We start from the raw sequence: 15,268 nt of genomic DNA, 5'->3' as shown, positions 1-15,268 counted from the left end.
TAAAAATTTAATATTTTGTTCACTGATACATTGGCCATTTCACTGCTTTTTACTGATATTTTAATCATATGTGTTCAGGTATTATTCCATGTACTGATTTAAAACATAAATAAGAAGGGGAGTGGTGGGACTCGAACCGTGAATGCCTCTTCTTTGTGCGAATGCTCTACCATTATGCTATTGCTATTTGGTGTGATTTGCATAAACATTCTTTCTTATGCTCTTCCATGTCGGAATTGCTAACTACAGCTAAGCAATGGGCACACCCGCGCAAATACGGGCAGCTATTTCGGGAATTTAAAAAAAAATAAAATTAATTTTTTACTTTTCAAAACTGTGATGGGGTTTACAATGTCAGGGTGTGTGGAGTTGGGTGCAAGGACATTTGAGTAGACTTGCTCTTGTGTACTTTCATTTTCCTTTTCCAAACTTTGCAGGGGCGTGGCCATTTAGACTGCTCGGCAGTCGGACATGCCCCCTGCTTTCCTACCCAGTCCGTGTAAGACTTACGGTTGAGTCAGCGTGCCCTCATGAATATTCATGGCACACTTGACATCATACCGTATAAACTGCAGCCTCCGAGTAAGACTTAAGTCTTACACGGAGGATTCGTGAATCCAGGGGTTTTAGTTTTAAGTGTTTTACATAAGCAGTAAAGAGGCTTGCTTTTGGAATTTTTTAATGAATTGTTTAAATAAGGGGTGAGGAATGATTATAGCTTGTTAGACAGGATAATACGATTAAACTGGAAAACAGGATTTAGCAGTGCCACACTGAATTGGGGGCCGGAAAGGAAAAGTGAATTAGTATTGGCTGTGTCATTTGAGCTGTTTTATTAAAAAACACTTTGCTACCAATCAAACCACCACAAATAACTCAGAAGAAATGTTTTCTCTTAGTGTTTCTGAAGGGGGGGGGGGGGTGTAAGCCTCCCATGCCTTTATGAATTGGATTTCACCCCTATACTTTCTTTACTAATATAATTCACTTTCAGGTCACTTCAACTCGGAGAAAGGGCTGCAACAATTTAATATTTGGTGGTTTGGCCACAGCCAACCAGTCTTTAATTAAGTAGTTTCCAAATATATGAAATGGAAAGGTCAGATGTACAGCTGTAGCAGGACTAGATAATGAAAGAAAATAAACATTAGAAAAATGTTAGTTCATTTTAAGGATAGCTGGTATAATGAAGTAAGAAATGGAAAGGGATTTTATTAGCTTGCAGTTTGAATCAACAAGTAATGTGGCATTTAATATGGGAAAGGAAGTATAATATGGAGATGGGTGAAGGTTGTGTACCAACAATTTGGGCTGTTTTCAATGGTAAATTAATTTAATTGGAAAATAAGAGGTATGAAAGTTGGCACAGGAATGCTCTGTTAACCACTGTTATTTGGTTTGCATAGAAATGGCAAGAAGACAATTTTAAGGAATGAGAAAATGCTTAGGAATGAAGGCATGGAACTTGTCCCAGCTATTATGTCATAAGCAAATTATGCTGTATTTAGGATAAGGACAGGAGGTGCATGCATGTTCCATGGGGTGAAGGATGTGGATGGCATTCTAATAAGACTGAGTATTAACAGGAAGAATTGGATAGGGAGGAGTAAGGAAGGTACTGATGCTAACAGCCAATTGTCAAAACAGGAATTTAAGGCACTGGACACTACGTTCAGAGTTTTGTAATGAAATAATGTTTGCTTGATTAAGTCTACTTTACTAGGTGTTGATGTGTACACAGGAGTTCATGCTTTCTCAGCCACCTTAGAAAAGGCGTTTATACATATTTTTTTCCAATATGCAGTCCTGGATAAACACCACTTAAAGCAGTATTGTGTACATACACCAGAAGGTCGACAACATTGATTAGCCAATAGTTTTATGTTTCACTCAAATTCCTGTTTTAGAGGTAGCACAGTAGAAAGTGAATTTTTCTTTCGTGAGAAGTATGTATAAGAAATGTTTCATGGGTTGGGGCAAGAAAGAAATGGAAGGGTAAAAGAATACACTACAGAAGAAAAGAAAAATATACGCGTCAATGACAGATTTTTTTTTACAGGATGGGATGCCTTTCTGCAATATGGACATATTGCAATCAAGGAAAGAAAAAGCAAAATAAGATTTAAAAACAATCTATAGGACGTTCCATGGCAATTGTAAACTATACAAGTAAATGTCATACAAATATATATTGTAGGAACAGATGTGGTATTTGTGCAAACATTACAATGTATCTTTTGAGTGTAACAGAATGTCTGTTTTTTGGACCTTTTAGAACAAAGTCAGGGCATATACCCCAGGGTCTAAGATTTAGCTTATGGTACTATGACATAGGACTAAGAAAACTTGATAGTAGATGGGATTTCAGTGGTAGTTATACTCTGTGGATACTACGGTTGGGAAGGTGTAGGCCTGTACTCTATAATGCAGCTTGGGAAACACAGAAGATTGTAAAATGTTAATGACTATTTAGGAAGGCTAAAGCAAGAATGAATGCAATGTGAATATCTTTATTTTTTTTGTTATATTTTTGTGAAATATTATTTGTTGCGTTTTGTGATACATACATTTGTTTAGAATGTGTTCTGCTTGATAATTGCCTTAAATTCGCAAAAAAAAAAAAAATGGAGAATTTTTTAAAACAAGGATCCTGTTTTTTTTTTTAAACTGATAAAGGTCTTCAAAACCCACCTAAAACTACCAGCTTAGGCATACAGGACCATGGTTTAACACCAGGTGATATCTCTGCCTAACTATGCATGTACTTTGCCCTCCTCATTCTCGATTTTAGATTATCTGATATGTGTCCCCACATAAGTCTTATATATCTTCTAGTATTATTGTTACTGCTTGCCCATAATTTGTGTAAGTATATCTTACAATGCAGATCACTCTTCTTCCTAGATGACTTATTTCTGCACTGGATTTAAGATGTCACTTTTAAACTATTTCCCCTAGTCCTTTCAAGACCCCTTTCATCTTTTCTATACCTTTCCAGTGTACCAGTCCCTTTACATCTCTGCACCATCACCAAGGATATATACATTTCTTACGGCCTTTGTCAGTGTCAGTTCCACAGACATTGAAAAGGATTGCTTGTAATACTGATTTTTGCTGTACCTGGCTGGCAATGATCCTTTTACCTGATTGGACTAGTATGACCCTCTGTGTACTTTTGACTAGACAGGGTTTTGCTAATGCTATAACCTCATGAGTTATTACAAGGCTGTTAATATATTCAATTGTTTGTGCCTTACTTTGTTGGGTAGATGCCTTGTTAAAATCTATGTAGAAAGACATAGTGACAACAGCTTAAGGAACTGAAAACATGAACTTGTATTATTAGAAGCAACAAAATAAAAAAAGTATATATAAACAAACACTACCTGTTTCATTCATATACAGTTCTTTTGGTGGAGCTGGCATTACAGTCAAATTAAAATGGCAGTAAAAATTATGATGTCATTCACCGATTGCATCTCTATAAATATATAATGTCACATCATGAAAAATGGTAGCAGTTAAAAATAATTATTTAACTCTGAACACTTCAAACATCCCAACACATAAATCCAATAATTTTCTTGTTTTGACAGTAGAGTTTGTATAGATCCTCCACTCTTATGTAATTTTTGCATGTTCAGTTTATGTAAACGAAAATTACTTACAAATATATTCTTGGTGTTTAGCATAACGTCAAAGGCAGTCTTTTGCAAATGGCTTCTTGTCTATGGCATGCTGATTTCTATTTTACTTTGTCTTCTCATGATTTTCTGTGTGGAAAAGATTTATACTCACACATAGGTTTATAGGTAAGTACTAGGCTAGCTGCCCTTGCACTCTATTTTAATCCCTGTCAGTTTCAATTTTGGTGCTAAAATAAACCTATCCAATTTGGTGTTATTACTGACCATGGAAAGGGTAAGGACAATTTTTATATTTCCCATAATGAGAATAACTGGAATCATACCGTAGATAATTTGTGGGGACCCATGCATGGGATAAAGCATTTAGGATCTTGCACAAGTCGACCAGTTGCTTAGTGTTGATCATAAGAGGTTGACTAAACACATACCACATAGCTGACTTCCTACAGGGAACCAGTGTGTGTGTGTGTGTGTGTGTGTGTGTCTCTGTATAAAATCACGTGAACAGGTGATCTTATGTTCCCAACAGCCAGTAAGAACATAAATCTGCATAAGTGAGGGATATCAATGCTCCCATGACAGTTCATCTTGCCTGCAAAATATCTGTTCTTTAAATATTAGTCAGAACAATTCTTAGCTTCTATATCAAATGTAGCAAATTGTTTCCCATAGTTAAAAAATCCCACAGAGTACCTATTTATGAATTAATGATTACCTGTTAAACAAATAATTGACTTTCTGCTGTGCTCACACTTACTTCAAACTTCTACATAATCAGTCTCTTCCTTAGATAAAGTAACAAGACACTTCCTAGCCTACAATCTCAGAAGTCAAACCCACTTAACACACTACAAACCTTCCCAACCTTTACCCCACTGCTTTTCTATTATAGGCTCAACTATGGGGATCTCTCCCTTTACTCTTAAAGAACTATCTTCCTTCCTCGCACTCTATGCACTATTTAAAGCACATATTCAAAAACTAGCTAAATGGAAATGACACCTCTATGAATATATAACCTAATTCTTTTACAAACTCTCATTCCTTTTTGAATTCTAATTAATTCTCATCTCTGCTATAACCTCCTCTATATACAACTCACCCAGTCATCATTTTGACTGCCTTGTAAGTAATATTTTTTGTAAATATTGTACATAAATTTTATTTTTTCTTGTTGAACTATGTTTCTCATACCATACTTTTAATATGCTTTATAAGTGTTCTATTTTATTTAAAATTTCCCCACAAGCTGAGAATAAAATGGTCTTATGTGATCAGTGCTCTAAACTAGTTAAAATTCAGTTAAATGAACATAAATAAAAGAAATAAAACATTAATAAATTTTAATTACATGAAATAGAAGCGTATAAAATTTTTATATCCAGGGCAGTTATAACCATTTATCTTCTCCCAGATCAACATTATAAAAGGATGAAGCCCTTAGAAAAGCCCCAGCTGACATGGGTTTGATTAAGAGGATGTTGAGCAAGTTGGCCCCAAACAGGCAGGAGTGAATGGCTAATGCTACTCATCCATCTATGGGGGGGATGGTAATAGTAGAGTCTTCCACCACAACAGCTCTACATTTGGAAAGGATAGATACTATAGTTTCTGCAACCTGGAAATCAAGGAATGCAAACTAGCCAAAGAGTGCACCTACAAAAGCACATTCACTGGTTCCAGCATGGTGGACATTGTGGTTTGAAGCTCCTTCCTACCCCTACTACATGACAACTAAAGTCTCCTGCCGCCTCCTTACTGTGCTCTTCCATACTAGGAATGAGAAAGAATGAAAGGGCTGGTAGAAATACAAACCTGATGGTTACACAGGGGAGGGGGAAATGGGGATAAAATATCCATCTTCTTAATTCACATTTAATATCTATAAAATTTAAGCATCTTTAAAATGAACTGTAAGAAATGCAACAAGATCCTTAGTTTTTCATCTGTGTAACATAATCCTGAGTGGGTGGATGGATTAAAGCAATATTTACTAGCACCAATATATAACCATATTGCTGTTTGCTAATAATGTGCATGGATAGATCTTCTTTCCAAAGCTGTGGAATGGTTATCTCTCTCTCCAATCTTCTGTTTGGTGTAATGGCTAAGGTCAGCTAATTGTGAAGATTTCTCATGAATATGATCCTCAATCTACTGATTGTCATTCTATGACTTTATTCTGTTTCTTTCAGCTGATATATAACCTTTATTTCTTCTGCATTCAAACTGAAACAACATGGAGTTTTTTGTTACTATAACTCTACTTTAATTTACATAACATATTCTCAAATACTGTGGATACAGGAGCATAAATACAAAGCAAATACAATTATTTTTTTCTTAATTCAGGAAATGTTCTAGTTTCACATTATTTATCAAAAATGAATTTTCATATTTTACAAAGGCAGAAAATAACCGCAAGAACAAGGAACAAATGGTTACTTATGCTAATAAAAAAAAAACAACAAAGGCACAAACAGGCAAAAATGAATTCCTGGAATCAAGTAATACTTCATTAAGCATTATTAAACGTGAATAAGTAAATAAGTAGCATAATCAGAAAGTATTTTTATTCCTCCTTTTATAGACGTTCATCAGACTGGGTGATAGTAATGACATCAAGCATTTAAAACCAGGTTTGCACCGGATCACCAATGTCCATTTTCCTTGAGGTCTCGTACAGCAAACAAAAACAATCTCCTGCCCATTGAACTGCAAAACAAATATAAAACTGGTGTATTTTGCATGGGGCACTCTATCCAGGGCTGCACCCAAACACCCCTGCATCTTTAAATATACTAACTCTAAGATCACAAAGCAGTATGGAAAAGGGACACATTTCTCTACTGTCACTCACCCCCACTACATAACACAATGATCACTCTTTGTGACTCCTGCACTATATCCACAATCATATTCTCGCTAATCAACGCAATGATCACAACTTTAATTCACTGTAAGCAACACTACCATGTTCTGATGAATTAATCCTGTGATGCTATTTTTGTAAGAAAATGAGCTGTGAAAATGTGCTCATTGATGTATTGCATAACTTCCTTTAAAAGCAATTTGGATGACTCAAACTATATTTTGCACCAGTGAAAAACTAAAAACAATAATGACTATTTTCAGCTGAATTCATTTTATATGCAACTTAAAAAAGCAGGCCATTTAAGTATTACACAATTTTCACTGTAAGCATTTATACATTTTAACTTGTTTTATTCTGCGCATTACCTGTTTTCAATAGATTGAGTTTGAATTTTATCTTTTTATGCTCCTGCTGAAGGCATTCATTATATTTAATTTTTCTTTGGTGGAAAGTATCTTGTGAAGCAGATGGCGCAGTGGTGCAGTGGGTAGGACTGTTACAGCAACATGTTTTCTAGTTATGAGTCTTGCTTTGTGTCTTCTGAGCGCAGTCTGCATGTCCTTAGTGTGTTTGTACTGGCTTTCTCCAGGTACTCTGGTATCCTTCCATCTCCCAAATAAACAAGGTAGGATAAATTCTCCCTAGGCAAACGTGATGTGTATGCAAGATGTGGAAGAAAGCCTTAGCAATCTACTTCTGTTCCCCCTAAATGCTTAGTAAATTCCATGGGTAGAGACCACTGCTCATATAGTTGGTCATTAATTTGACTTGTGAGCATTGATTGTGAGCATTGATTGATGGAGCGTGTGATTCATCTAAGCTGGTTTTAATTTTATTTCTTTCATTACTAGTATTAAGCATTTTGAAATTCTATAAAAGAATGAATGAGCAAATTCACTTTCAATAGGGTATTACTCAAGCACTGGAATTCATTTTTGTTGTGCACTTTTTTAATTTTCAGATTTAATTCTTTACTGCATTTCTTAATGCTCAGGTATGTTTCAAACTGTTAAAACAGAAAGTAAACCACGACCAACAGAGTATTTCTGAAGCGTTTAATAACTGTTCCACACACTAAGCGCTTTCACCATCATTACATGGCTTCTTCAGAGAGAAACGCTTCAGAAGTACTCTGTTGGTCGTGGTTTACTTTCTGTTTTATTAGTTCTGTATCCATTGGGTATTTGTTTTGTGTTATTATGTTTCACATTGTTACACATATCAGTAAGTAAATAAGACCAATCTTAAAACAATAAGAGATATTAAGAAAGAGAGAAAAATCAGGGAAATTCAGTACATTACTCTGTTTTCCTCCATTTCTTCAGTAAAAAAGATGGCTAGATTTTTCTGATGTCTTTTCACTCCTTGCAGCATAAAAAAAGAGAAAAAAATGTGCAGACTTGGCTTCTCTGACTGAGAATACAAGCATTTGATATGTACTCAAAGTGATGTCTAATAGTGAAAAAGATCTGTCCTAGGGATTGACATCTATCTGATGGTTACTTGTGAGTCAGAATTCTAATTTTTGCAGCAGTGATCTTATGTAGAACAGCTTTACTTCACACCAATAGTCAAATCATTAGTGAGTACATTATTGTTAAACCATATGAAATCACAAATAAATGTATCACACACGACAGGACACAGACCATAACGTCTTGTTTATATCCTGAAACAATGCAATGGTATAATCTCTATTTCACAGTCATATTTAGATTACTTTATATGTTAGTGCAATCATACAAAATATAAATATGTAACATCTACTAACAGAATCCTAAAATAACCTAGAAGGGGGGAATTACTTCTGATAGTGAAATAATATGTTAATGTGAAAACAACCATACAATACTGGTATGTTGAAAGACTTATGATTGATATACTACTCTAAAAGTATCACATATCTGTCTACATTCAGTCCAACCCATGTATGTTACATTTTCTCCTTCAGCTATTATTTCACTGCATACCCTACAATGTGAGGCCTCACCAAATGTAATTTCAGTGGGGCTTGCATATGTCTCACTTTCAGATCAGAAAACCCACTCTCCTCCAGGTATTTTGCAGTGTTTCTTATAAGGCAACAGCCATCTGCGATATACCACCACAAAGGATCAATGATCTGCTGGAAGAAGTAAGTCCAGGTTGAAGGATCTGCAACAACATGTTCCATAAAGTAAAAGGTTCCTCCCTTAAATGAGAGAGAGAGAGAAAAAGAAAATACATTTGTTCTAGTTTGTAACACAAATGCCACCTACATATATTTATTTAATGGAAAGTATTAGTTATATTTACTTTTACCACATAAAGCACAGATCAGAAAGATATTAATAAACAAATGTTTATATTGCATATAGTACCTCATCTGATATGACGTTTCAAGCCCCCCCCCCCCCAAAGGATAGATTGTCTGGTTATTTTGCTCTGTATGAGAGTTCATAGGTTCATACTAGGCTATCTGCCCGAGGGCATTTATAAGCCTAGCCATAGTTTTGTGGCTTACGCCACCCCTTAGTTTGGAGAAACTATACACATTATTTAGCTGTGCCTCTGTCGAGCAGTGACACTGAGGTAACCCCTGGGGTGTATCTGCGATCTTCCATCCATTGGTCAAGATTCCTCTTGAACAAGGCCAGCGAGGTTGATTATTTAACTGGGAATTCAAGCAACAAAGTTCATCTGCAAAGATTTCATGATCAACCAAATAAAACAAATACAAATGTTAGAGAAGTACTACTGATACACACTCATAAATGAGTCTTATGGGTAGATAATCTGTTAGAAATAAGATAATAAAAGAATTCCATGCAAAAATTATTCCATAAAATTAACAGTCAAATGGGCAATTTTATTTACTTTATCGTGTTATTCAGGGTTTTCAAATGTATAAAGCCAATTTTATCCAATGGATGCAATCAAATATACACATAGTTAAATGACAAAACTGAGAAATCATGAAGTTTGCTAGGTTTCCATAACAATACATAGATCAAAGCTATAGTAGAAATGCATTAATACTTAGAATGTAGAATTTGTTTGAGAAAGGGATGGAAGAATTCATAAAAAGACAGAGTAGTGGCAGCCGAAGCACCACAATGGTAGATGAAAACAAGATCAAGTGACAGATGACCAATACTAAGGAAATGGTTATGTGGCAAGGTACAGTATAAATGGATACTGGGAAAGAAGACAACAAAGGGAGAGATAGGACAGCAGCTGGTTTCTGTAAAGGGAACAGATCTACACAATGGAGAAAACAAGACAATGATGAGATAAATTAGTTTGCACAAATTCTTACATTTGATAAATTGAAAATGTGATGCCAGCATTTGGGAGGAACCTGGGAGAATACATAACTGCAGAAGAAAAGTAGTCCTTGCAATTCAACAGAATGCAAGGAAGCTGCATGGAAGCAGAAGAAAAGTAGGGTTACATGGAATCTATTAATGACAGATAGGGAATATGAAGATAAAACAATGAACTTAGGTATAAATGTAAAGCAATGAATACAACAGAGAAGGAACAGCGGGGAAAAAAAACTCAATAAAATGATGTCTGAAGGCTAATAAGAGGAGATAAAATCACTATCACAAAGCAGCTACTTAGGGGCATGGGGCCATATAAAAGAAGGCTGTATGGAGATGTCTTCTATTAGTAGGGGAAATAATGAGTGTAAAGAATGATAAACAATGTTACATAGACCAGGGAAAATTAGAGTTCCACTCATGTGGCTAAATAACCAAACACTGAAAACCTTTAGTTAATGCTCATTTGGCTGAAATTCCATGTTGTAGAATATGGTTTAGTTACACATACTGCTGTAATAGCAAGTAGAAATGTTATCGGTCTGGTTGTAAAGATGGTAATCTGTGTTACATATAATCAGAGGTGCTGTTTCTACTTGTGTGCCAGCACTGATTTACTGCATGTTTTTTTTTCTTTGCTTAACATGGCTGTGCAATTATAGATTTAGTATACTTAAATGGTATGTCTGGTGATCCCACCACATGAAAGCTGAAGGGGGAGTGCCCCTTCAAACACATTTTGTAAGTTATGTCCCTCTGTATGATGAATAGCACAAAACTGTGATTCATTTGATTGAAAATTCAATTCTTCTAATTTTCAACTATTTCATTTCAATAACTGAGAATAAAAACAAAACAAACCAGCCAAAACACCTTGCCGACTGTTACACCAACTGAGCGAATTCAATTTGTATAAAGTAAAATAAAATAGTAGATGTTGGTGTCAGCTCTATGTGAAATTATAAATGGTAGTTTAAAAAACTTTCAACAATGATGTTGCACTACGAAGAATATCTTCACATTAAGATGAAAGTTACCTATGTATAAGTTCGTATAGTCCTTTCACGACCTTGTCCAAACGGCTAGAAAAAGGATTCCAAGTATCTACTGTTCGCCTGTTTCGTTGAAACAATGTTGCCTCTATGTTGGTCTATACAGTCCCTTCACAGCTTATCAATGTGCCCGAAAGTAATCTGAAATGACTACTTTTATCCCATTGATAAACGGGTATGGCAACGAAGAAAAAATGGAGCAAAATATCCTTTGGAAAATGCCTGGTAAGGAATCAATTCAGCTCTCTCATGAACGCATCTGTGACAAAGCGAGAGCTGCAGCAACAAAAAATAAATCGTTCATTCATGTACAGCTGCCCAACGTTGCACCCGCTGCTGTCTCAGCAACAGCCAAACCACGCACAAGCCCTTCAGATGTTCCGTCCACCCACACCTCACTTCAAGGGCTTACGGTGCAAAATGCGAGCGACAAGCCAAACGTCTCTTGTAGATAGCGTCTTTTCAGACCGATAGCAAACCGCCAAATCTTCGAGGATGGTAAACGTACCAAACGCTGAAAAAGATAAAGGTTCCGGTCTATTCAGACCAGATAGCAAACAGTAACGAACACTTCCAATACACTAGTTGTTCTAAAAACAGGAATGCTTCAAAGATTTCTTAAAGCAAATCAGATTTATTGGATCCCAAATTGAACAGTGGTAAGCGCTTTCGCAACAAGTGCTTTTTCAAACCAACAATTAATCCATTAAAAACACACCTTTTATACCTAATTGTAAGAATATTGGCGGTTAAAATAAAACCATTTAAAGGGGCACATGAACCACAACGATTATTCTTACTTAGTGTAATATAAATGCAATATTTAAATTCATTATTTACATTATTTAAAAACTCTTCCCTTTATTTAACTTCAATAAACATATATTTAAATTAAATAAAAATAAAAATAAAAATAGAAATATTATAAACTATTTATGAATACTAAATATATAGGGAAAAATGTATACATATATGTACATCTGTATAAATCAATATGAAAAGAATATAAAAAATGTATATAAATATGTAAACATGAAGGGCTGTATATGCACTTAAATAATAAAGTGCACCTACGCTCCTTAGTATGTATGAAAAAAATCAAAGTATACTGAACAATCTAACAAAGATCTATAGCAGTTCTATTTCTATGTGTGTATAATCCATGAATGAATTCTCAGTAAAATGCATATGCAAGAAAGAGCAAAATATGCTGAATATATCCATCTATAATTACAATTGTCATATGCCATATAAGTATGATACATATTTATTTAACAGAAATGTGTGTGGTTTGTATTATGTTGTTATATAGTGGAAAACAATAAAAACATGTATATATATAAGAATACAAATGTCATAATAGAATGCTCTAAATATTATATAGTGAATGCTTAAATATATTATGATGCATATGATACAATGGAATGCAAATATCATAATAAGATGCTCTAAATATTATATAATAAATACTTAGATATATTAGAGTGCATATGATACAATAGTGCAAACAATGCAAGTGCGTGTATGTGTATATGCACTCACAACTATTTCCCTAAATTTACATTCCTCATGCAAATAAACAATCAAATAAAGCATTCATCATATAGGCTTAATAACACATTATAATATAATAATATAAATAAACAAATTCATTGATGAATCAATTAATCCATTAAATTAATAACTCATAAAAATAAAAATAATAATAAGTAATAAAACATGAAAAATATATATATGCATGAAGGATTTTTGTATATACACATATAAAAAGTATTGATATTATATAAACAATGGACATTACTCCTGGCTGAGTTCTTTGGGTTCTTATATAAATACTAAAAGCTTTTATTTTGCTTATAGAGAAAATCCTTAATGTTTGAACTCATTATATCCGATTGCATACTATTTGGGCCTATGCCTTCTGCCTTTTAACATGGGTTTCAAAGGAACCCTGTCATTTAAACCAGGGTAACAGTGTGCTCTAGTTTTTATTATCCATTGAGCCTCTACTGTTTCTGTGATGTTTTTAACATCACCGCCTCTTATATTAGGTTGTAAAACTTGCAACACTGAAAAAGAAAAAATTATGTGTAATGTCTGTGTTGAGAATGTGCTTAGATAGAGCATTCACTTGTGATTTTATTCTGATTTGATAAATATGTTCCCTAATGCGTTCCTTTAACATTCTATCTGTTTTCCCTATGTAAAAGGAATTGCATGAGGAACATCTAGCTAAATAAACCAAATGTTGTGTCTTACAGTTGGCATAGGCATTTAGATAAAATATTTCACTTGTAACTGGGTGAACAAAAATATGTGAATCTGATAAAAAGCAACAGTAGTTGCAACCATTACATGGGACAGTACCCACTAAATCTAAATTGCTCTGTTGAGTATATTCCTTGCAGCACAATAATCTGTGTAAATTTTGTTTGTTTTTATAAGCAAAATTTGGACGGTCAGATATAAGTCTTGAAATCTCTGGTTCTAATTGAAGAATATTCCAGTGTTTAGTGACACATTCCTTAATTGCATGGGCATCCAGAGTATAATGAAGTGTATACCTGATTGAATCCTCATCATTATTGTATGATGGTTGATTAATAATGTGTGTATATTCATTATAACCATATTCTGAAAAGAAAGGAGCTGCATTATATTGCCTCAACTCCTTAACTGTACATAGAGCATCATTGATTTCGCTATTTCTGTATTTCCTATTTTTAAAGCTGGTTGCTAATACTTCTATTTCTGTCTCAAACTTGTCTGCATTGGAGCTTAATCTTGAGATCCTCATGCCCTGTCCTTTAAGAATGTTCCTGAATACATGTGGGGGGTGCATGCTGTCTCTATTTAATAAACTATTTCTATGACAAGGTTTTCTGTGTATACCTGTATTAAATGCCCCATTAGGTAAACGCCATATCTGGATGTCCAAGAAGGAAATGTTATTATCTGAATATTCCATAGTGAAATTAAGGAAGTCTACCAACATGTTAACTTCTTCCTCGAATTTTAATAATTCTTGGACATCACCCTGCCACAGGAAAAATAAATCATCTACGAAACGTTTGTAGAATATTACATGTTCCTTAAAACTTCGTAGTTTGCATAGCATGTTTTCCTCCCAATGGGCCATCACTAGGTTGGCGTAGCTATTGGCACACGGTGTGCCCATAGCTACGCCATTCCTTTGCAAATAATATGTCTCTTCAAATAAGAATACATTACTATCTAGAATAAGCTCCATAAGAGTGCATAAGAAATCTATCTTTATTGGTGTAAAACTTGAATGCAGCATAAGATAATTATGTAGAAATTCCAAGCCTGAATCATTTGGAATCTGAGTAAACAAGGATTTAACATCCATAGTTACTAACAACAAATTATTATTGTTTTGTTGATTCCTGGTAACCTCATAAAAATTCAATAAAAAGTTCTTGGAATCCATAAGTATAGTATTAAGAAGTTAACATGTTGGTAGACTTCCTTAATTTCACTATGGAATATTCAGATAATAACATTTCCTTCTTGGACATCCAGATATGGCGTTTACCTAATGGGGCATTTAATACAGGTATACACAGAAAACCTTGTCATAGAAATAGTTTATTAAATAGAGACAGCATGCACCCCCCACATGTATTCAGGAACATTCTTAAAGGACAGGGCATGAGGATCTCAAGATTAAGCTCCAATGCAGACAAGTTTGAGACAGAAATAGAAGTATTAGCAACCAGCTTTAAAAATAGGAAATACAGAAATAGCGAAATCAATGATGCTCTATGTACAGTTAAGGAGTTGAGGCAATATAATGCAGCTCCTTTCTTTTCAGAATATGGTTATAATGAATATACACACATTATTAATCAACCATCATACAATAATGATGAGGATTCAATCAGGTATACACTTCATTATACTCTGGATGCCCATGCAATTAAGGAATGTGTCACTAAACACTGGAATATTCTTCAATTAGAACCAGATATTTCAAGACTTATATCTGACCGTCCAAATTTTGCTTATAAAAACAAACAAAATTTACACAGATTATTGTGCTGCAAGGAATATACTCAACAGAGCAATTTAGATTTAGTGGGTACTGTCCCATGTAATGGTTGCAACTACTGTTGCTTTTTATCAGATTCACATATTTTTGTTCACCCAGTTACAAGTGAAATATTTTATCTAAATGCCTATGCCAACTGTAAGACACAACATTTGGTTTATTTAGCTGGATGTTCCTCATGCAATTCCTTTTACATAGGGAAAACAGATAGAATGTTAAAGGAACGCATTAGGGAACATATTTATCAAATCAGAATAAAATCACAAGTGAATGCTCTATCTAAGCACATTCTCAACACAGACATTACACATAATTTT

General features: G+C 34.4%; 1 protein-coding gene across 1 annotated transcript in view; it reads right to left on the bottom strand.

The window, feature by feature from the left end:
* Positions 1–6,198: 6,198 nt before the first annotated feature.
* Positions 6,199–15,268, bottom strand: part of LOC122811536 (methyltransferase-like protein 7A) — a 79,061-nt gene continuing 69,991 nt past the window's right edge. The window contains exon 2 of the mRNA XM_044083434.1: positions 6,199–8,713. Within this exon, the coding sequence (XP_043939369.1) occupies positions 8,477–8,713 (237 nt within the window). The 3' untranslated portion in view covers positions 6,199–8,476. The remainder of the gene's footprint in view (positions 8,714–15,268) is intronic.

The sequence above is a fragment of the Protopterus annectens genome, chromosome 9.part0 (genome assembly GCF_019279795.1).
Source record: "Protopterus annectens isolate FY-2018-M chromosome 9.part0, PAN1.0, whole genome shotgun sequence".
Classification (NCBI taxonomy): domain Eukaryota; kingdom Metazoa; phylum Chordata; order Ceratodontiformes; family Protopteridae; genus Protopterus; species Protopterus annectens.
Note: the sequence above shows the minus strand (reverse complement) of the source record. Positions and strands in the feature narration are given on the sequence as shown.